General features: G+C 38.6%; 1 protein-coding gene across 8 annotated transcripts in view; it reads right to left on the bottom strand.

Moving 5' to 3' along the window:
- LOC132108660 (transcription factor 12-like) overlaps nucleotides 1–21,761 on the bottom strand; it is a 135,131-nt gene that overhangs the window by 17,216 nt on the left and 96,154 nt on the right. For 6 of the 8 annotated variants that reach the window (XM_059515256.1, XM_059515257.1, XM_059515258.1 and 3 more), the window contains 4 exons: nucleotides 4,097–4,196; nucleotides 2,798–2,937; nucleotides 2,559–2,703; nucleotides 315–385 (listed from right to left, as the gene is read on the bottom strand). In XM_059515256.1, coding sequence (XP_059371239.1) covers nucleotides 315–385; nucleotides 2,559–2,703; nucleotides 2,798–2,937; nucleotides 4,097–4,196 — 456 coding nt within the window. Of the gene's footprint in view, nucleotides 1–314; nucleotides 386–2,558; nucleotides 2,704–2,797; nucleotides 2,938–4,096; nucleotides 4,197–9,239; nucleotides 9,435–21,761 lie in introns of those variants that run through there. The other 2 variants (XM_059515262.1, XM_059515263.1) reach the window with 2 other exon arrangements.

The following is a 21,761-nucleotide window of genomic DNA, read 5'->3' as shown; positions in this document are numbered from 1 at the left end:
TTCAATCTCTTAACCTTCTGCACTGCTACTAATACCTAGCCTAAGAGCGCAAGTCCTGTCCTTTAAAGAATTAACTGTGCCATTATTTCGGGTAATCTCGTCTGTGCGTACAAAACGAAGATCCCGAAAGCAAGTTGGACAACATGGGGCATGTTTACGATGCCTGAAACCGTATATCGCTCACTCAGTAGTTAAAATAATAACATAATGTCTGCTAAAGATAGAGGGCTGTATATAAATGGAAGTCAATCCCTGTTCTCTGAAATGGTTAGTGTATGGATTAAGAGGTCTGGTTGAATGGGGAAGGATCTCACCGAAGCCAGGGCTTTTCCCAGCGCGTCTCCAGTCTGAGAGCTTCCAGTGGCGTTCCCTCGGTTGGCAGCAGCTACACAAAGACCACACAGAGATACGGCATTCACATCAGAACAGAGCTAACAGAGACATTAGTGTCATGTATTTGTTATCGGCGAGCAGCAGTTGGTGCTAGGTGTGTAAAGCAAAAAAAAGTGCTGAAATAAATAAGTGATAACCTTCAACTCTTCAACAACGTTCTGGGAAATAAAAAAAATATATATGATGATACTTAAAATATATGGTAACACTTTAGATTGGGGAAGAGTTTTCCCTCAATAAACTCCTAATTTGCTGCTTTTGAATAGTCAGTAAAGTAGTTGTTAGACTAGTTAACAGCCAATATGCTAGTAATATGCATGCTAATAAGCAACTAATTAATAATGAGAATTTGCCCTTAAAATAAAGTGTTACCAAAAAGGTTAATTAATTTTAAATATTTAAATATTATCTGCCTTTATTTGATTAAGAACACAGTAATAACAATAATATTGTGAAATATTACTACAATTTAAAATAACTGTTTACTGTTTTAATATTCAAACAATTTATTTCTGTGATGGCAAAGCTGATTACAGCAGCCATTACTCCAGTTTTCAACATCACATGGTCCTTCAGAAATCACTGTAATATGATGATTTGGTGCTCATGAAACATTTCTTATTACTATAAAACCTATGCTGCTTAATATCTTTTTAACAGTGATGCATTTTTTCTGAATTCTCTGATAAATAGAAAGTTGAAAAGAACAGCATTTGCTTAAAATAGAAATCTTGTGTAACACTGGAAATGTCTTTACTGTTGCTTTTGAACAATTTAATTCGTCCTTTCTAAATAAATGTATTAATTTCTTTCATTAAAATACTTACTGACCCCAAACCTTTGAACAGTAGTGGTCATACAGATTATGCCAAATTAACTCTCTGCAAGTTTTGCAGGCGCAGATGACGTGTGGCCTAATAATGATTAATAAATAGGGCTGGGTATAATTCAAAAATCATCGTTATCAATACCAATACCTTAGATATGGTTCATAAACAATATTTCTTTCGATTACAAAATTTTATGAAATCCGTTTATGGTTTAAACTTTGGTTAGATTTTTTTCAGCTTGTTGACATCTTTACAGACTCAAAAACTCATCTCCTGAGCCTACGCCCAAAGAAACAAAATGTAACCAACACAATAAATCAGTGCAAATCTTTTTAATTAAGTTCAAATGGTTTTCAGTTTCCACATCCTTTAGGCTACATTTACACTAGTGAGTGGGATTTCCATTTTAAAATTCATAGCTTAGACAGAATAATCATTTCTGAAATGCTTCCAGCGCTGTCTGCCTGGGTTTTCTCTTCAGCCATCGCTGTTCTGACTCAGAGGAAGCTCATTCGCTGCTCATATGTCAATCATATAACGTGTTCACAACCCGCCCTGTCTCTTCTGATGACAAACGTCCATTACGCTTCTGCATTCAGTTCTGTACATAAGAAACCCAGGAAAACATTTCTATGGATGAAACATGAAGCTAATGAACACACCTTTACGACAGTATATTATCTGCATGTGATTTACATGAGATTCTTCCTATTTTCATAACAATAATGTGTCATTACATAAGAAATGCTAAGCAGGTGTAGCGATTAGCTTGATATAAAAGGAAACAAAATAGCATATTTCAGCAATATTATATGGTCAAAACACACATTAGAGCGCAAACATATGATGGTGGTAAAAACGTAGATAAAATCTTTTGTGTACCATGCTGCTAATGGTCAGGTAACATGCGTTTTTGGTCGTGTAGTGTGGACGGAGGTCTTTTCTGAAATGCAGTGGAAACACCGGTATGGACGACAATAGCTAGTAACTAGATATCGATGAAAACGCACTAGTGTAAACGTAGCCTTACATTTATGGGGGTTTGCCACGTCTCCAGGTGGAACTGGCGTGAAAATGTTTTTCCTGGATGCCTCACCAGAACAATCTCCAGCACTTGATTTAGGCAAATCAACCATGCTTCACGCTTATTGGCTCACTGACGTTGAGTTTAACCCCTTAGGTATTGAAATTTGGTAACTAATGACAAGAAAACTTTCGATACTCGATAGCATCGAGGCGATTCATCTGTGCCTAAAAAGTATCAAGCTGGATACCCAGCCCTACAAATAAATCAAGAACAACACTACAAACATGATGTGTGTGTGGACAACATACCCATAACTCCCTCTGCGGTGTTGACTGGCGGGGTGTGAGATGCGGTGACAAAGGGTGAGGTGCTGGTACTGCCGCGGTGGAAGCTGGACATGGGTGGCAGGCTGGCGTTAATGTCTGTGGGCGACACCGAGTGCGGTGGGTAGTTCTGTGACAGAGAGAAGTGGAAGAGGAACTTTTTTTAGTTTTATATATGGTTATAAAACAAGGTTTGTATTTGATCTGATCCCACTGTCTCTTACCAGGCTGTCGTGTGAGTGCAAGTTGCTGTAGTTTCCAGACTGTGGCATGTGAGATGAAGATCCTCCCAGCATTCCCCCATAGCCTGGCTGGCTGATCCCACTGGAAGAGTTCCACAGGTCAGAGGAATTGTGGGTCCCGTCTGATTAAGTGACAAGGAAGTCAATTTTTACATTAAACACAAGGCAAATATCTTCATTGTTTCTACCTTTTAAAGTAAGTTACTTTAAAAACGTTGGTGAGAAAGGTTCAAATTGTGAATGAAGTGACATTAATATGATCAATAATGCTTAAAAAAACAAACAAGCACAACACCGTTTGATATGTGAGTCAAAGCCTGACCCCCACACTCTAGAAAAGGATAGAAGATGTCAAATAGACCGGCCTCTCTGCTTTTACACTTGAGTCAGAGCCAAATGCTAAGCGCAGCTGAGATAACATTCAGTCAGCCGCAGCTCACTTGCTTCCGCCTCAACTTCTAAAGGAAAAATTCCTCACAGCCTGAAACAGGCGGCTTGAAATGGCCATATCATTTTTATCAGTCCAGATTGGCAATGCTGGAATACACTGGTTGGTTTACTATCTACGACTGTGAGGTTGGTAACATGATAGGCAATGAGTGGAACATAAAGAGAAGGCTTCCCAATTGTGTAAATATAAGGGTTCAAATGTGAGCTAAAGGAAGGAACATACCAGGAACCGTATGGTCAGGGTTTAAAATTGTTTATATAACTAGAGTAGACAGGAAGAAGATTCGACTTGAGAATTGTGTTGGCAAAAAAAAAGAGAAGAAATTAGTATGATTAATCATACTTTTGAGACCTGTTTATTAACTCAGTCCACAATTTCTAGGATGCATCTCGGTTACATTTTAGAAAATATTCAATGTTTAATAATATGATTTTTTATTGGGGTTAATTTAGTGTTTGGGCTAAATACTCTGACCACACTGCATTGCTATATTGTGCATATCATCTAGTCTTTTTCTCTTTCCGGTCCCCTGCATCTGAATAAGCACATCCCTACTGTATAGTAGGGGGGAAAACAGTATGTGAGAGTAGCATGCCTGAATTCATAGTATGCATGAAACAATAGGTGCAAAAATTCTGATCTGGACACTTTATTATCCCATGAAGCCACTGGAGAGGAGTTGTGAATAGCCGTAAAGTGATGCAACTGTCACTCTAGGTAATATGACAAAGCCAGCATGACAGATGTTGTACATCCAGACTTCCTTTAGAAAATCAAAACTAAGTAAACCGTAAAATAACAAAAAATTACATAAAATGATCATGACTGACCGAAGAAAGTGCTTCCAAACATACTGCTGGGGGGTTTGGGGGACGGGTAGGATGGAGAGTCTCTGTTGAAGTCTTCTGAGCTGGGAGATGGTGCATACACCTGCAAAAAGAAAAAGAATATCGGACATCACGACTGAGAACAACTGCTTACAGACAGGTGTGAGGAATGTAGGCTGCTGTTTTTGTTATTTTTCTAAAATAAGAGTGACCATCGTACAAACCCATTCATGTCTATAAGTGTATCCTCATACCCTTGGTCTACTTCACACATACCAAGAAACCTGCCTGCGTACAGAAACAATGCAATGCAGTGCATATGGCCAATTTACAAATTCTTTGATGTAACAGATGGCTAATTTAGAAGTCTTATAAAAAAAAAAACAAAAAAAACAAAGAGGATTATCTGCAGCGTAGTGTGCGCTTCAGCGGTTAATTGTAATATAATGACGACGACATGAATTCATGCCCACCGAACAAAAGCATCAAAACAAATGGATTAATTTGTGAGGGCGAGAGCGTTAGGGTGCATATGTGTTTGTGTTTATGCAAGTGTATTTTAGGAGCTGTGGGGTTGGATCGGGTCGGACCAGTGGAGCAGTGGTTACAGCTGCAGAAGTGCCCATTCCAGTAGAGGAGGATCAAAGGCATGAGGCTACAGCCCAGTACTCTCAGTTCATCTGCTCCAGATGGGACAAAACCTCTCGGAGCGAGAGAGAAAACACTAGCATGTATGGCACGAAAGAGAATGCTAGGTAAACATGTAAAAGAGAGTCTCGCTCATTATCAGCCATTAAGCGAGAGACTCACTTGTGCCCTCACTTTCAGGTGTCCGTGTCACCTGCCGTTTAAATTCCACCCACCGATTGCCCCGTCCTGTCTGTAAGAACCAATCCCTGGAACAAACAGCAGATGTGCAGCCCAATGTGTTTCAAGTTACTTTAAGTTACCTCTCCCTCTGCTCAACATCATAGCAACTGTTATTCTTTAAATAAAATTAAACCACATGACATAATGTTAATTCTCTGTTAGAAACACTAGATGTTTGATACGAGGCAAACCGTCAAGTGTATAAAAGGGTATAGAAAGTTAGAAACAAATATATAAATATCTGCCCTGACAATAACTGTATTTCAGTTCTTTATGAAATTACACAATACATCATAAAATAAAATTATCATCATAAATAATTTTTTTTTTATCTTTCATTTATTAAGTCAATTACTGACAGTTAATAAATCTCTCAGTTAATAAAGAACATTGATGTGCCAAGACAAACTAAATTCTTTACTAAATTACATAACATGCAATAAAATCTGACATTTGTTTTATTTATTTTTAATCATTGTTAATCACACTATAGTGAAATACTGAGCAGAAAAACAGAACTGTAAAATAAAATGTACATTTAATAAAAAAAATTGCAACAATACATTACCCTTAATACGAATGAGAAATTAATATACAATGCATTGGTAATAACTGCAGTAATTATAATCAAATATCAATTGCATCTAATTTCCAATGTCAGATCCTCCTGCTCATCAATATTTCAGATCTACGCAGATCCCCTTCATCACACACAAACACACGGCTGCAGCATGTCATGACACACTCTGCATTACGATCAACATCTAAAGCCTTTCAGTCAGCTTAGCCAGCTGTGTGCGGCCGGGCACCTTGCTGAGGCGGCAGTACGTGCCCATGTGATTGGCAGGGAGTGTGTTCATAAGCTGTGGCGGGCTCCCGTGGGTGTGCAGGCGCACACATGTGACCCTGGCGCTGGAAGTCCCCTGGTGATCTCAAGTTAGGGCGGCATGGGAGAGGGGCCTTTGTCTGCGCCTCATGGCTCAATGGGCAGCATATGGCAACGGATAATGCTAATTGTCCGCTTTACCCCGAGCTAACCAGTCGACCCGTTAATAAACCTTCCTAAACACCGGCGCTGTGCTCCACCACCAGGATAGGGAATGAAAGAAAGCGCAAGAGAAAGAGCAAAGGAAATGCTTCCTTTGACCAGGGCTTTAATTAGGAAGCTGTCAGTTATTCACAAGCCTCTGATCGAAACACCCACGTTTCTAAGAATTCTGTGATAAGATAAGAATTTTTTACATTTTTTTATAGAGACCGTAATTCCAAGGAGTAATTTATAACCACTTAAATATTTTAATATATCTTGTACATGACTTAAATTTTTTTTTTTCAGGCCTGGAAATCAACATTTTGAAATTTCCTTGATATTTTCATAACTGCAGAAACCCTTGTTTATGGTTTTCAAAAAAAACAAAGTTCAACTCAAGCTGTTATTAGAATGTTGTCACAAGCAAAACGCAATATAAATAGCTTTTTTTTCAGTTCCTGTGTGAGTAAATGGAGACGAAGGCTCACGCTGATGAGTGAAATGAGTTTTTCTCTTTTTTCCTCGCCTGTCACACCTTCCTTTGATCTGAAAACCACATCCATCACAACAACACACGGAAAAACCACTAAACTGTCAACATATGGATAAGCCCTATGACAACAGTGGAAGAGGCAGGGAATAGAGAGAGAGCACTGATTATGGAGGGAGAAAAAAAGGCTGAACAACAGACAAACCCACAAGGTCGGGCTCAGAGCAGAGGGACCGCGAGTGACAAGAAAATATCCTGCCTCTGCATGTCACTTGTTTGGAGTCGGATCGCGGCCCGAGGGCCTTCCTTTTCAACTCCCATCTAACACACTTATCAAGGCGAAAAGGCACGCTACTCACGCACAATGAGCCCCTATTGAACACAGCAGCTCTGTCCTGAAGGGACACGTTTTGACTTTTAAAGCCAAGACTGTCTACAAAGAGCAGACGGGAAAAGTTTGAAAGTTAAAAGCATTTTGTTCCTTACAGATACAGGTGGAAGCCTTTCGAGAGCAGAAAAACAACACGCACGTTTGCTTTGAACAACTACAGAGGAGCAACGCTGACTCATTATGCAAAGTTTCTACCAGAACAAAACCTTCAAAAAGGCCCAGTATGTACCTGAAATTAAAAAAAGAGCATCAAGCACTATTTTCTGGCAGAGCACTACATTAGCCCTATAAATCTTAAAGGAAATGCGACCACCATATACAAAGACTTACAAATACGTGAATTAAAGTGAGAACAGCAGAGAGGAAATAAAACACTTCACACATCATAAACTTGACCCAATCAAAGCCGGGGAGACCGTTTGCCCTCCAGGGCCTGGCCATAAAACTATTGGTACCAGCTTGACATTCAAACAAATCAATGGGACTTTTATCTTTGTTGATGCTCACAGCTTCTGACATTTAATAAATAAACAATATCTGTGTGCCAAGATATAAATAAAGCAACACAAGGAAGGGTTTATTGGGCATTTACCCACTGCTTTGAATCATAAAGCTCATCTCCGACCCGAGTGAGCCACATGCTCCTCATTTTCTCTTTCCTCCCAGCCTGCATTACAAGGCTGGAAATACTTAATATAAAAAGATCAAAGTGAGCTTTGTGGTGCAGGAACAAAGAGATCTGTCATAACGGCCTATGAGGAAACTAACGCTGGACTCTGTCAGATGACCTCAAAAGAAGTGAAAACACAAGCCGCGGTCTCACGTTTGTCCCCAGAAACGATCGGGAGCAAGATTGGAAACATCAAGCATGATTCCTGAAGTCCTTGTTAAAAGCAGCACTAATAATGTGAATAATATAAATTTAATAAGCAAGCTTTTATTAAATGGGTAACGGATCATTCTTAAATTCATCAAACAGATGGAGAAATCTCCAGAGCCTTACACAGACACAGAGAGGAAGACTTTTTCCTCTCTACTGAAGTTGTGCGTTCAGTGCTTTGCATTGTCTGGGGAGCAGAGACTCACTTTAAGGAAGTCTGTGGAACATTCTGCCCCCCTCCCCCCACCCAACAGACATGTTTACTTGGCCATCTAATTGAGGACACACCATATTTTTATATAGCTAAATACACACCCAAATCTGATTAATAATAATAATAATTACATCCCAAAACTGAACTTTTAATAATACTTATCTAGTTTATCTGGGATAAATTTGTTCCCAATATATAGCCAACTAAACCCACCCAAACTAGTAAACAATGTTATTTATTTAATAAATATTTCTATAAGTAATATTCATAGTTAATCATTCTTTTTTCAAATTGTATGAATTTTTTTTTTTTTTTACCTTTGAGATCATTCTCAAAGGGAAGTTTTATCAGACTTTGCTATCTTTTTGGAAACGCTTTAAGTAAAGCCATGTCAACCCAAACAGCCTCTCATGAGGCACAAGTGCAGGTTTGAGTCGCCACCTCTTTCTCACGAGCCCATACCACCAATCCAGTCCTCAAGCACCTGACAAACGCTCAGCACACATGCACACAAGCGTTCACACGGACAGCCACACACAGACAGGCAAACAGGCATCGTGAGAGGCACACAGAAATCAAAGGGCCTGTGGTGGAGAGGTTTAGGAGTCCCATCAGGATTCTTGTAGGGAGAAGAATGCCTGGCTGATTAAAAACAGATGGAGAAACAGCGATGCTGCAGCTCTGAGCTCAATCTGCAAACAGGAAAGTCAAACCTCAACAGACAGACTCTCTTCCTTAATCATTCCCAGACTCTCACTTGTTATTACTGTGATCCTGTCTCAGCAAAGCGGCCGCTCCGAGCTCACGGTGAGCCACAAGCACAACCAGCATCAGACACACACAACTACCAACACACAGAAAACTCGGACATTTATGCCAAACAAGTGTGCTTTTATCAGGAAAACAGCGACCGACTTGCAGAAGTGTCATTTTCTCTCTAAAATACATTAATATTTCAGATAGTCAGTATTCACATTTTTTTGTGACTTAAAAAGGCTCTCTACAGCAGCTGAAAACTGGTGAGAACTCACACTTTGTGAACTGTAAATGAAAGTAAATGTTGACCCAGCTCAGACTGAGGTAATGGAAACACAGTCAGCAGTCACACACACACACACACACACAAGCAAAGCTGAGAGCAACAAGACCCTCAACTCACTTTCTACACAGAACAGACACGGCTCACCACTCCATTAAACCCGACAGCTCACCGCTCGCATGAAAAACATGTTTCCTTATACACATTTCCTCTAGGGAGAGAAGGCACTCACCGATTTTCCGTTGTAGTAATACATGCTGCCCATTCCAGGCACAGGGTAGGCGCAATACATGATAAAAGCCTCAGTGATACTGGGAAAGACGTGGAGCCTGAGACAGAGGATCTCTTTTCAAAAACCCGCTCCCTACACATACATCCACCCGCTGCACAAGGGACTAATTCCTTTAGTGCTGGCCCCTTACACATGGATCTACTCACAGACAACTTATGCAAAGCAGGACCATACCAACCGACAGCAAGGGGGGGAGTTGGCTTTTGGGAGGAGGAGGAGGAGAAGGACGGGCCAATACCCAGAGCTAGGCTCCCCTAAAGCTTCACAAAGTGCTGAGGCAAAGAGAGGAGGGGGGAGATGAAGGATAAAGAGTGAGGGAGGAGCGGAAAACAAATGAGTAAGTGGATTGACTTGTACTTAAAAAAAAAATAAAAACAGAAAGGAAATTAGAATGGTGGATTTCTTGTGTGTAACAGAGGGGCAGATGTAACACAATGCTCATTTGCCTGTTGATTTTTGTCTGTTCTTTCACAAGCATACAAAAATGAAATGAAACAAACTAGTTTAGAAGGGTCATGCACAAAAACACACTGGTATAAATGCTGAGCTGATTAATATTTTTAGTGATTTTTCTTTTTCTTTTTTGAGGGGTTGGATTGAGGGTACGGTGAGGATTCCCTCACAGCATCAAAAATCTTGTAAATGAAAAAAAAAGTAAGTGATAACCCTATAACCGCTATACAGTACTATATTAAATATAACCGCAATACAGTACTATATTAAATATAACCGCAATACAGTAATATATTAAATATATGTAATAGTAACATATTTTCTTACTACTAATAACGATTTTATTAGATTTTATGATATTATATATACTACATAATAAAATAATTAAAGAGCTGGTAAAGACAAATATTATTCCTTTTTAAATTTCTATTCATCAAACAATCCTTGAGGGAAAAAAAAAAATCAAAAAATGCAGTACTGGTATGTAAAAGAGCCTTCTTTCCAAAAATCAAAAGGCAAAAACAAACAAAACCTTACTGACCCCAAACCTTTGAACTGTACGGTGTAAAAAATTTGGGGTGTGTGATAGGCCAATTTTTGATCGTGGATGATTAAAATGTCTTCACAATCTGCTTTTAAAGAAACATCATAGTATCGCACTACAGCGCAAAATCTATCTGTTGCTGTTCTAGCGCCTTCGTTTCAATAAAGGCTAATGTACAACGCCACATTCATTTACATCAAATGTTAACTCGTACTGCACTGCACTGATTAGCAATCACAAAAGTAGATTATTTGCATGTGCTTTAAAGCCTTGCAATTTCATTCGCATACTGCACCGATCTGGGTGACCTGCCAAACAGTACCTGATTACTGGACTAAGTTATCGTTCCAATCTGATAGCACTAATACTGTGAAAAACACAAGGTTTAAATGTAAATACAGTCTAAAATGAAAGTAAACAGTTGAAAGAAAAACGGATCCATGCTTGTATATTAGATGCGTGTTACAGTACTTAAACATGCTGCCACTGCCATTAAAGAGATAGTTCAGCCATAAATTAACATTCTGTCATTATTTACTCACTCTCACGTAGTCCCAAACCTGTATTAATTTCTTTTTTGTGCTGAACACAAAAAAAGATTGAAGAAAGTGGGGACCCAAACAGTTGCTGGTCCCCATTGACTTTGATAGTAGAAAAAACTGAATATAACAGAAGTCACTGAAGACCAGCAACTCTTTGGTTACCCACATTCTTCAAAATAACCTTTATGTTAAAAATTTTCATTTTTGGTTGAACTATGGCTTTAATGTTAATAAAACAAAACACACAGAGAAAAATCTTTAATAGGAATGCTTTAATAAGAATCAATGAATTGTACTGTATATAATGTTTTATTTTTATATTTGTTCATTCAATTTTTTGAATGCTAGTGTACTTGAAAAATGAAGCACTGTTTATTTTATTTGTATATTATGTGTATTTTAAAGTGTATCTTTGTTCTTATTTTTTTTCTTCGTCCACTATGGCCTAAATGTTGTTATCTTGTAATAGTTTGTTTTTAAAATAGGGAAATTAGTTTGGCTGTACTACTCAGACAACTTGAAAAATAGTACAACCAACATTATAAAATCATGAATTGTGAAATGTGATATTATATTTGTCATATCATGCCCACCCTTAGTAAAAAAATGAATGTATGCTTTTAATTATATGAAAATATGGTGATACACAATAAGCACAATTCCTAATGCTGACAATATTATTAGACTATGCATTTCTCATGCCATGCACTTGTTTGCCCTTAACCAAGTCTTGCTGCCAATGTTGCGACCTGTGGCTGTTGTTTTAACAGTCCTCCACAGTGGCGTGACAGCAAACACAGAGAGCTGTTGAACACATCCAACAGCTGCAGAGGGCCGAGGCTGACGTCAAGCACCGAGAGCAATGACGCTCCACTTCCTCACACTCTTATTGTACCCACTGCTCCCCTTCCAGGGCCTCTTGCCCACAGACCAAAGGGGCGGTAGGGAACACAACCCAAATAACAGGCGCACTGGGGGTGGGAGAAGAGAATGAGGGGAAAGAAGGGAAAATGAAGGGAAATAGGAGGGTGGAAGTGGAAGAGAGGCAAAAGAAAAAGGCTGGACACAGTCACTGAGAATGAATGGACAGGGGTGCAAAAATAGATGGTGAAGCCAAGGTCATCCACGTGCTGTGAACACGCTGACCTGTAGTGCCATCGGTCTCTTTAAAGCCCACTCAGGCCCGCTCCACTTCGGCCCCTTTCATGTCTGTCACTGCAGGCTTCCCAGTCCAAACACCGTCCCATTCACAACATTATTGTTATGGAAAGATGAAAGCCTTCCCAGAAAACGAGACTTTATTATGCTTGCCCCTCTAATCCTATTATTATTTATTCTCTTTTCTTCTCTGAGTGAGACTCTTTCAAATGTGTCCAAGGTGGTTGAGATCGACAGGCTGGTACCACTTTAAACCTGGAGCCGTTTCAAGTCGATTCTTTAGGAGAGAGACGGCCGTGATGGAGGAATGCTTGAAGGCTCCATAAAACAAATCCAGATAAAGAATGCACTGCTGGGAGGAAAAGAACACAGAAAAAAATAATGAAAGAGACAAATGAAAAGGGACAGAACTGAAATCACAAATTACGGACACATGTCCGGAGAGTTCACGATGCATGTTTGGTTTGGTCTTGCGAGACTTCCACACAGATGCCAGAGATAACTTCTTTTTGATTACCACTGTGAAAACAACCAATCACTGGTGAGGTTCATTGGACATAAACTTTAGACCAGACACTGTTGGTTACATTTAGTTACTAGGTACAGTACAGACCAAAAGTTTGGAAAAATTAATGTTTTTGAAAGAAGTTTCTTCTGCTCATCAAGCCTGCATTTATTTGATCAAAAATACAGAAAAAACAGTAATATTGTGAAATATTATTACAACTTAAAATAATAGTTTTCTATTTGAATATAAAATTTATTCCTGTAATGCAAAGCTGAATTTCCAGCATCATTACTCCAGCCTTCAGTGTCACATGTAACATCCAGTCTATCACATGATCATTTAGAAATCATTCTAATATTCTGATTTATTATGAGTGTTGGAAACAGTTCTGCTGTTTAATATATTCGATGAATAAAAGGTTAAAAAGAACTGCATTTATTCAAAATAAAAAAAAAATTCTAATAATATATATTCTAATAATATATTTTCTTAACTATCACTTTTTATCAATTTAACACATCCTTGCTAGGGCTGGGATAAACGATTATTTTTTAAACGATTAATCTAGCGATTATTTTTCGATGCATCGATTAATCTAACGATTAATTTTTCCGGACAGATTCGATTATCTCCCCATTAATTGACTACTAACAATTTATACATGTTGATTTACATATCTGAATGAAAAAAACATGAATTCCTTAACATTGCAATATATGTTTATTGCTCTTAAAATTACAAAATAAAAGACTGACTAAGAATGCATTACTTTGCACGTATAGAGATAGCATTCAATAAAACCTTGAAGCCTTGAAAACACATAGCTTACTGAAACAAGCTTACTGAACACATAGGGCCTAGCTTACTGAAAAAAAGTTCTTCTTTAAAATAACAACAACTTGATGTCTAGCATTCAATAAAAAAGTTCACCCAAAATACTTGTTTATAGCAATTGAAAGAATACAGTAACCAATGTAAACCTTAGGGCTTTAAGCTATACAGAGAGTGCTTTTCCAAAAAATAAAAAATAAAAATTAATAGTGGGAGCCAGCAGCCTGTCATGGAGAAAAAAAAAATCTCAGAATGCTCCACGTGAAACTTAAAATAATGGAAACTTTGGCGTTCCGTCCTTTTTCTATCGTATTTAATGATTTTGGTTAATATGCACGAGGGAGAGGGAGAGGGAGAGAGAGAGAGAGAGAGAGAGAGAGAGAGAGAGAGAGAGAGAGAGAGAGAGAAACTCGACGCGTTGTCCCAGCCCTAATCCTTGCTGAATAAAAGTATTGATTTTATTTTAAAAAAAGAAAGAAAAAAAACTGACCTCAAATTACTGACCAGTAGTGTATATTGTTATTACAAAATATTTATATTTTAAAAACATTGCTTTTTTTTTTTTTTTTTTTTTTTTACTTTTTATTCATCAAAGTATCCTAAAAAAGTATCACGTTCTGAAAAAATATTAAGCAGCAGAAACTGTTTCCAACTTTGATAATGAATCATCATATTAGAATGATTTCTAAAGGATCATGTGATAATGATCCTAAAAATTCAGCTTTGCATCACAGAAATAAATGATAATTTAAAGTATAATAAATTTAAAAACAATTATTTTAAGTTGTAATAATATTTCACAATATTACTGTTTTTTCTGTATTTTTGATCAAATAAATGCAGGCTTGATGAGCAGAAGAAACTTCTTTCAAAAACATTAAAAATAGTAATGTTTCCAAACTTTTGGTCTGTACTGTAGATGCAACATGAGAAAGCAACTTATTGCCTTACACAGCTAGAAGCACAACAATGCGCACTTCTGGATAGCTCTGCCCACAGTGACATTTGATCAATAATTTTTTTGATTGTTTTTTCCGAATATATATTTAAACAAATATTTTACATTTATTTATTTAGCTGACGCTTTTACCCAAAGCGACTTACAACTCCTATATATGTCAGAGGTCATCTTATCCACTGCGCCAACACTTCCCCAATATTAAACAAGAACTTTAAAACAATTTAAAATTTACTATTTTAATTTAATGTGTTAAAATTTCATTTTCAGCAGCCATTCACTGCCAAATGATCCTTCAGAAATCATTCTAATACATACATATACATACACACATAGATATATAAGAAATGTATATTTCTTAAACTATACAATAACATGATGAAAATAGCAGACTTTGTGCTGTATTTTGTTTTTGGTGAAGGCACCAAACTTAATGCTGGACTGCACAGTTAAGCCAACCCAGTTCTTCATCACACCACAGACGCAGGAGGTCTGGGATTCACCTGTGCTGACTGTGTGGATTATGGAGTTTAAATGTAATAGGTGCTGCAGACAGTCTGTCCCACTAATCAATCTGAAAACTAGACACTTCCACATCAACATCCCCACACACATCCCACGGCTGCAGATTAGAAACATGCAGAACGCTCATCTCAACCCATACAAGCTAATTTAACATCTTTGTGTTTCTATAAGGCCATTCATCACAACACATTAGGAGGAAAATCTCTCTCCACGAGTCTCGTGGGCTTATGAGCATTCTGTTATGTGCTTGTTATGATTAATGTTTCCCTGTCTGAGGACAGGGCCTAGACAAAACACACAAAAAAGATGACATGAACATTATATTAGAATAACACCGGTATTTAGCAAGCATCTTCTCCAGACATGATAAATCCACTGGGACCCTTTCATCAAGGTCCAGGAGAGAGCTTCAGGTTTTGAAGCCTTTTTACATGTCTGGGCCAATGCACGAGTCGAGCAAGAGGCGTTCATCCAATTACGACGTACCTGACATCAAGCAACACAAAAGCAGCTTCACCCACTTACCTGACTTGCACCTACAGTACGCCCACAGCCCACAGTGACACCGTCTCTACATGTGAAATCTGCTGTCTGCCGACCTACAACCTGCATGTCTGGGGCTCACGTGCAGGCTGCGATCCAGCCAGGTAAATCATACCAGTGTGGCTTAGATTAGCTCTACTTTACACACATCACATCTTAAGTTAATCAGCTCTGACTGTTGACAGAACATGCTCTTAAAGTGGCCACAGCTGTGAGGATGTACTTTCATGCAAAATACCAATAACACTTATATATGTCAACCTGAAATCTGAATGTGGGTCTAAATTAGCACAGATTCCTATGTGGTTTTCTTGTACCCTAGCTGTAGATGAAAGGCGCACGTCTCTGCTCTTTTGTGGGCTTCATGATTTAGGGCTCTGAAGTCTGAGGTAAATTTCAGCAGCCTAAACCGATAAAGAGACTCATTCTCTGTCTCTGTTCAGCATCAGACTCAATCCAGGAACATCTATTGAATCACTTATCTGATGAGCTCATATCCTTTCAGACACGCACACACAGATACACACACAAACCTACCTATTTAAATGAGGACATGCTATTGATTACTACTGCGTTCACATAAAGCTAATTAAAATGATAAAAAACTAGTTTTGTCAAAAGTTGATATTAAAATTACTAAAGGTTATGATTGCAAAATATCAAAGGACATGTATTTGTGAGGTATTAATGTAACACACACTTAATTTCTTCCTCTCAATTTTGTATAGTATAGATAACTAAACACTGACAGCCCCCTCCAACACACACACACACACACACACACACACACACACACACACCCTGACCCAGTGCACTGCCCTCTGGTGGGTGGATTATGACCTGATGGCCTGGAGGAAAAACCCTAGACAGACACATGGGTTACAAGTGAGACATAATAAGCCTAAATATCAGATAGGTTTGGGAGGAAGTGGGATGTCTGAAGATCAAGAGAGCTATTAAAAGCTACAGGTTACAGGATACCGTCTGAACACGTGAGTCATGGGAGGATACAGAACAATCTGAGAAAAGTAGAGCACATGACTGTAAGCTCAAGAGATATCAAACCAAATGTGCCTTTAATTTTATACCACAAGCTTCAGAAAATGCTTTTTAAAACAGAGATGTGAGGCCGCAAAAACTCAGTGCTGTGGAAAAAAAAAGAGAACAGAGATTTTCTCTAGAACAAAGAGCAGTGGCCACATGAAAGACCTACATCAAACTGTACTGTTATTCTTCACAGGGCTTTACTTGGGCCTTTTATCCCAAGGCATGTCCAACTACACAGGATCTTCACCGCAAGGTTGTGACCTTGCATTAGAGGCTGTGGTTCAAAGAGAGTAGGCAAAAAAGAAGGGGGAAACAACCCTGAACAAATACAAACAAAAAAGCCCAATGTGGCATTGGTGACCTGCATCAGTTTGCATGGCCTGTAGATGGCTGTCTAGTCAAAAATGCAGTATGTATCTTCTGAATGGTGGAGGCTCCAGTCAAGCTGACATCTCCGAGCTTAGGGCGCTAGTCTCATGTCCTTGTCACCAGAGTGGATCATAACCTTCTTCTCACTTTTCTCCTAGTGCTCGTTTCCTCGCTAAGTGCAACTTCTGCCCTTGCGAGGGTGCCTGAGCGATCTTCAAGACCAAATGACAATCTTTTTTGTCATTCACAGCCAGTGTTCTCACATGCAAAATGCCCCGAAGGAAGGCGAGAACTCCCTGCTGCTTTCTCTCCTTGCCTCTTTTCCTTCCTCTCTCTCTCTCCTCCGATCATCTCTTCTGGGCTGAACATCGCCGCCCCAGCACAGGCAGTATCACATCAAACAGTCGTGCCTGTGACAAGGGGGTTTAAAAAAAGCCTGGCTATTTACACATATAGGCTACAGCTCCAGGCTCTCCGCCAAGTATAAATCTCATACAAGATGCAGTTACTTGCCCAAAGTCATGGGCCGCCCATCCGCCTCTTGACTCTTTTTTACCCTGTGTGGCTGTCAAGAGGGCCTGGGTCTTTCAGCACAGGTGCCCACACACTTAAGAATTACAACTATTCCTCCTCAGGCTGAAAGTGTGGTACAATTAGTGCGATAATCCAATGATTAAATAAATATATACACTGCACAGTGAAATGCAGCACTGTGTTGATTTACACCTGAGCTCATGATGACAGTGTTTTGCGGTTTCTCAGAGAGGCTCGGCAGTAAATGCTGAAATAAATAAATGCTAAAATTAGTTGGAAATAGTGTTCAGTGAGTGAATAACAAACATCGACTATCTTTCTCTAAACCTATGCCTACAGTTCAAGGGTTAACATGGTTCCTTTCCTCATCTTCTCAAAACAGCAAGTACACAAATCAAACACGGTTATAAATATTTGTACGTCCCTAGTCTGCTGCCATGTCTTATTTAGGGCTTTGTGTCGTAAAGCATGCCCTCGCTGCTCCAAAAAGGAGCGGATGTTATTCCATAAATATTTACATCTATACGTAAACTACACCGATCCATCAGCAGCGCTGTTTTTTAAAAAGTGATGAGCTGGTAAGAGGTAAATAGTTAAAGTATTTTTAGGTTGGGGGGTTGTATTCTCTGCGGAGGGCCTGATGATGGGAAGCATTGTGTTCATTTTGTTTATCAAGCAGCTCTACGAGCCTCTAGTGGGGCTCATCTGCTTACACAAGCAAAAGCTTTCAGCGGCATCTGCAGCTGCGAGCCCACTGTACAGGTACCCTGCAGAATGCATGAGCGCGCACACACACACACACACACACACACACACACACACAGATGCCCCAGCAACCTTACATGGCTCTGCAGGTGCACCTGTGCCACCGTGGCTTTATTCTCACGTGTAACACTTCAACACCTCTTGTCCAATGATGGCGACTGATGGCTGTCACCAAATGCCAGTCCACACAAACCATGTTTCCAACCATGCATACTTTTATGCAAATTTTGGGGTATTGCAGTAAAAATGTTGGATGGAAACACCAACATGAGATTAAAATTTCCACTGTGAAACAAAAACTACAACATAAACAATGGAATAAATTTATAGAAATACACAAGTAATGTTACTTTATCTGTCTACATTAACTGGGTTTCTATCAACAAACTTGATAATGCCTGATGGGAACACCACCATGAGCAAAGATGCATCTAAAATGCACATAAAATATTCTTATTCTTAAGAATAGTGTTAAAATACTGTACATGTGCAGGTAACACTTTAGCTATTAACTATATTTAAGTTTTGCCTTAATAAAATCCTAATTTGTTGCTTATTAATAGTAAGGTAGTTGTTAAGTAGGGTTAAGGGATGTAGAATATGGCCATGCAGAATAAGGCATTAACGTGCTTTATAAGTACTAGTAAACAGTCAATATGCCAATAATGTGAATGCTAATGAACAACTAGTTAATAGTGAGAATTGGTCCTTAAAGTGTTAGCAAATTTTCTAACCACGTGTACTGTGCACACTCAACTTGCACAAGATGCCTTAAATTTTTCAGCTCTTAGTAGTTTGTCCACAAGGCTTTTGTTTCACAGTCTATAAATACAAAAATTAGATAAAAGAATAAGATGGAACAATAGCAACAACAACAAACTACTGGAGACACAACAATAGACTTTGCATTGATGAGCGCTTGTGTGAGGGGGTTTAGTTTAAATGAGTACAAACTCATTTTTTATTTCTCATGAATTCTGGAGAAAAATAGTACAGACACTGGACAAGTAAGAATCTTTCTAGTGTGCACGTGTCGAGCTTCTATGTTTGTGCATGCTAGCTATTATCGAAAGGCAACATGTTTAGCTGTATGATTATGCTAAGCGTTTGCGTCAGAATTGAAGAATACTTTGGACTTCAGTCATAAGGCATCTGTCAGTGATTGCTAACAAATAATGTGTTTATTTTACAAAATTCTTGACAAAAGGAAACACATTTTTTTTATGTAATTCACAATGCATGTATTACGTTTAGATGGACAGTTCACACAAAAATAAAAATAAAGTCATCATCTCACCCTGGTGTTATTCTAATGCTATATGCCCATCTTTTGTTTTCAGACCACAAAAGCGGTTATGTAAGAAAAAAGAGTCTGATGCTTGTCCATATAATGGCTGTAAATAGCAACTAGCTATTGTATAGCAACGGGTTGCTGTTTTCAGAATCAGAATCAGAATCAGAATGAGCTTTATTGCCAGGTATGTTCACACATACGAGGAATTTGTTTTCGTGACAGAGCTCCGCAGTGCAACATAACAGCGACAGAACAAAAAACACAATAAGGAATAAAAAAGACAAAAAAATACAAATAGGTGGGTAAGGATTGACAATATACAAATTGACAATGTATGGCAGGTATATTAAAAAGAGCATTTATGTATGTACATGTATATTATGTGGAAAAATTGTAACTGTACGCTAAGTATGTGTGTTTGGATAAATAAGTGTATGTGTATATAAATATAAGTAGTATAGTGTGTTCCATGTATGTACATGTATAATGTTAATAATTGTTAATAATGTTTTGTTTATTTTGTTCATATTCAGTTGAGACTTTTGAGTTTATAGTTCTTTGCCATGCATGCTTTCGTTACTGATTTGCGTTAATGTTGATTTTTTGATCACTGATTGTTTGTATACATTTGTTAATAATGTTTCGTTGATTAAACTATTGCCTTCTCTAATTGCTGGTTTGTGTTGGCTCTTATTCAATTGTTGAGCCGGCTGTAACAATTACAACAGCAGTTCACTCAGATTCAACCAGGAAAAGCACACAAGTTGTGAGAAATCAAGATGAATAAAAACACAACATAAAATACAACTCTTAGAAATCTCCCCAAAAAAGTATCTATGTACTTTCTTCAATGAGTTAAATATCTCCGGACTGGAAGTCCAGTTGTCATGACAGTCAGAATGACAGTTGACAGACATGAATGTTATAACTTGTGTGTGTGTATATATATATATATATATATATATATGAGAAGAAAATACATGGATTGTATTTTGTGTCAAGTTTTGTGGAGTGAACTGCTTTGTTAATAGAGTATCATGAACATGCAGTTAAGTACAGTAATGAATAGTGGTCGACTGATAATAGTTTTTGACAGCCAATGCCGATGCAGATATTAGAAAAATGCCAAATATCGGCATTGGCGATATATCGGTAGAACCCTAGTAATGAACCGCACAGATCTGGATTTTCATAAAATAATACATTAACTTTCGGTAAGTTTTTCACCACATCCTATCGTAAAGACCCAAGACACTTGGAATATACAACACATGTCACATGGGACCATTCTGTGATACTTTTGTGCAGGAGGAGGACTTTTTTTAAATTGTCCTTTTGTGGCCCTAAAAAGAAAGAAGGGCATATTGAATTAGAAGAACACAAGAGTAAGTAAATTATGACTTTTCATTTTTATTGTTGGTTGAACTGTCCTGTTAATTAAACAGCCCTAGCGGTTTCCGCAGTAGCTACAATTTACATTTCTATTTTGAGGTAAATTTCCCAACAAGTGACAATTTCATGCTCTTGAACACATGGAATGCAAAAGCTTTTATTCGCAAATTATGTGAGCAATTTTCAGATTTTTTTGCAGATTTTCGAAACTTCGATACTAACACACCCTAATCTGTTGTGAGCTGGACTTGATGAGAATCCAGCCTTTCTTACAAGAGCAGAGTTTTATATTCCCGCGTGCACCGTCTCTGCTCTACCCTGCACTGAATTGAGCTGCTTTGAGTTATGAGTCACGCAAGTGCACCTGCGGCCATGTGTTAAGTAGTGACAAATAAAAGCCCTATGTCCATTTACACAACAAAGAGATGTACCCCACGAGGCCACCAATCTCTCCAAACCCCCTTACCACCCCACCTCTCTGTCTTTTTCTGTCTTCCCTTGTTTTTTCCTCTGGCATTAGTAGCAAAATGCATCTCACTCCCCATTTCCCCCGTGTCCCGTATCACTAGAGTGACTCCAGACAAGCTACGATTCAAACACAAATTTAAAGACAAAGGTGCGTTGTGCAACGTATTCATGTATCGTGGAAGAGTCTGATTTCTCGCCTGCATGCCGTGTGATTATTGAGAGCTCAGGAAGACTAATCCTGGTGCCACACGCCTTTCAAAGACCTCGTTTTGTTCTGCAGGAGGAATCTGAATACTACTGTATTAACATGAGGGCGATCTCTGTGCTAAAGTCACTGTTTTAACGCATTCACTGCGACCTGCACTACGGTTTGGGGATGAATCAAAACAGAGGCTTTCACTATCTGCCCTCCGTTTTCCCACAATGACGGTTTAAATTTATGCATACAGAATGGTTGGGAGGGAGCTGGGCGAACAGGGGTCACAGGCGGAGTTAAGCTGAGCTCCACACTTCCTCCGAATCCTAATTTAT

This window comes from Carassius carassius, chromosome 2 (genome assembly GCF_963082965.1).
Source record: "Carassius carassius chromosome 2, fCarCar2.1, whole genome shotgun sequence".
Classification (NCBI taxonomy): domain Eukaryota; kingdom Metazoa; phylum Chordata; class Actinopteri; order Cypriniformes; family Cyprinidae; genus Carassius; species Carassius carassius.
The sequence above is the reverse complement of the archived record's forward strand: the minus strand, read 5'-3'. Positions and strand labels throughout refer to the sequence as shown.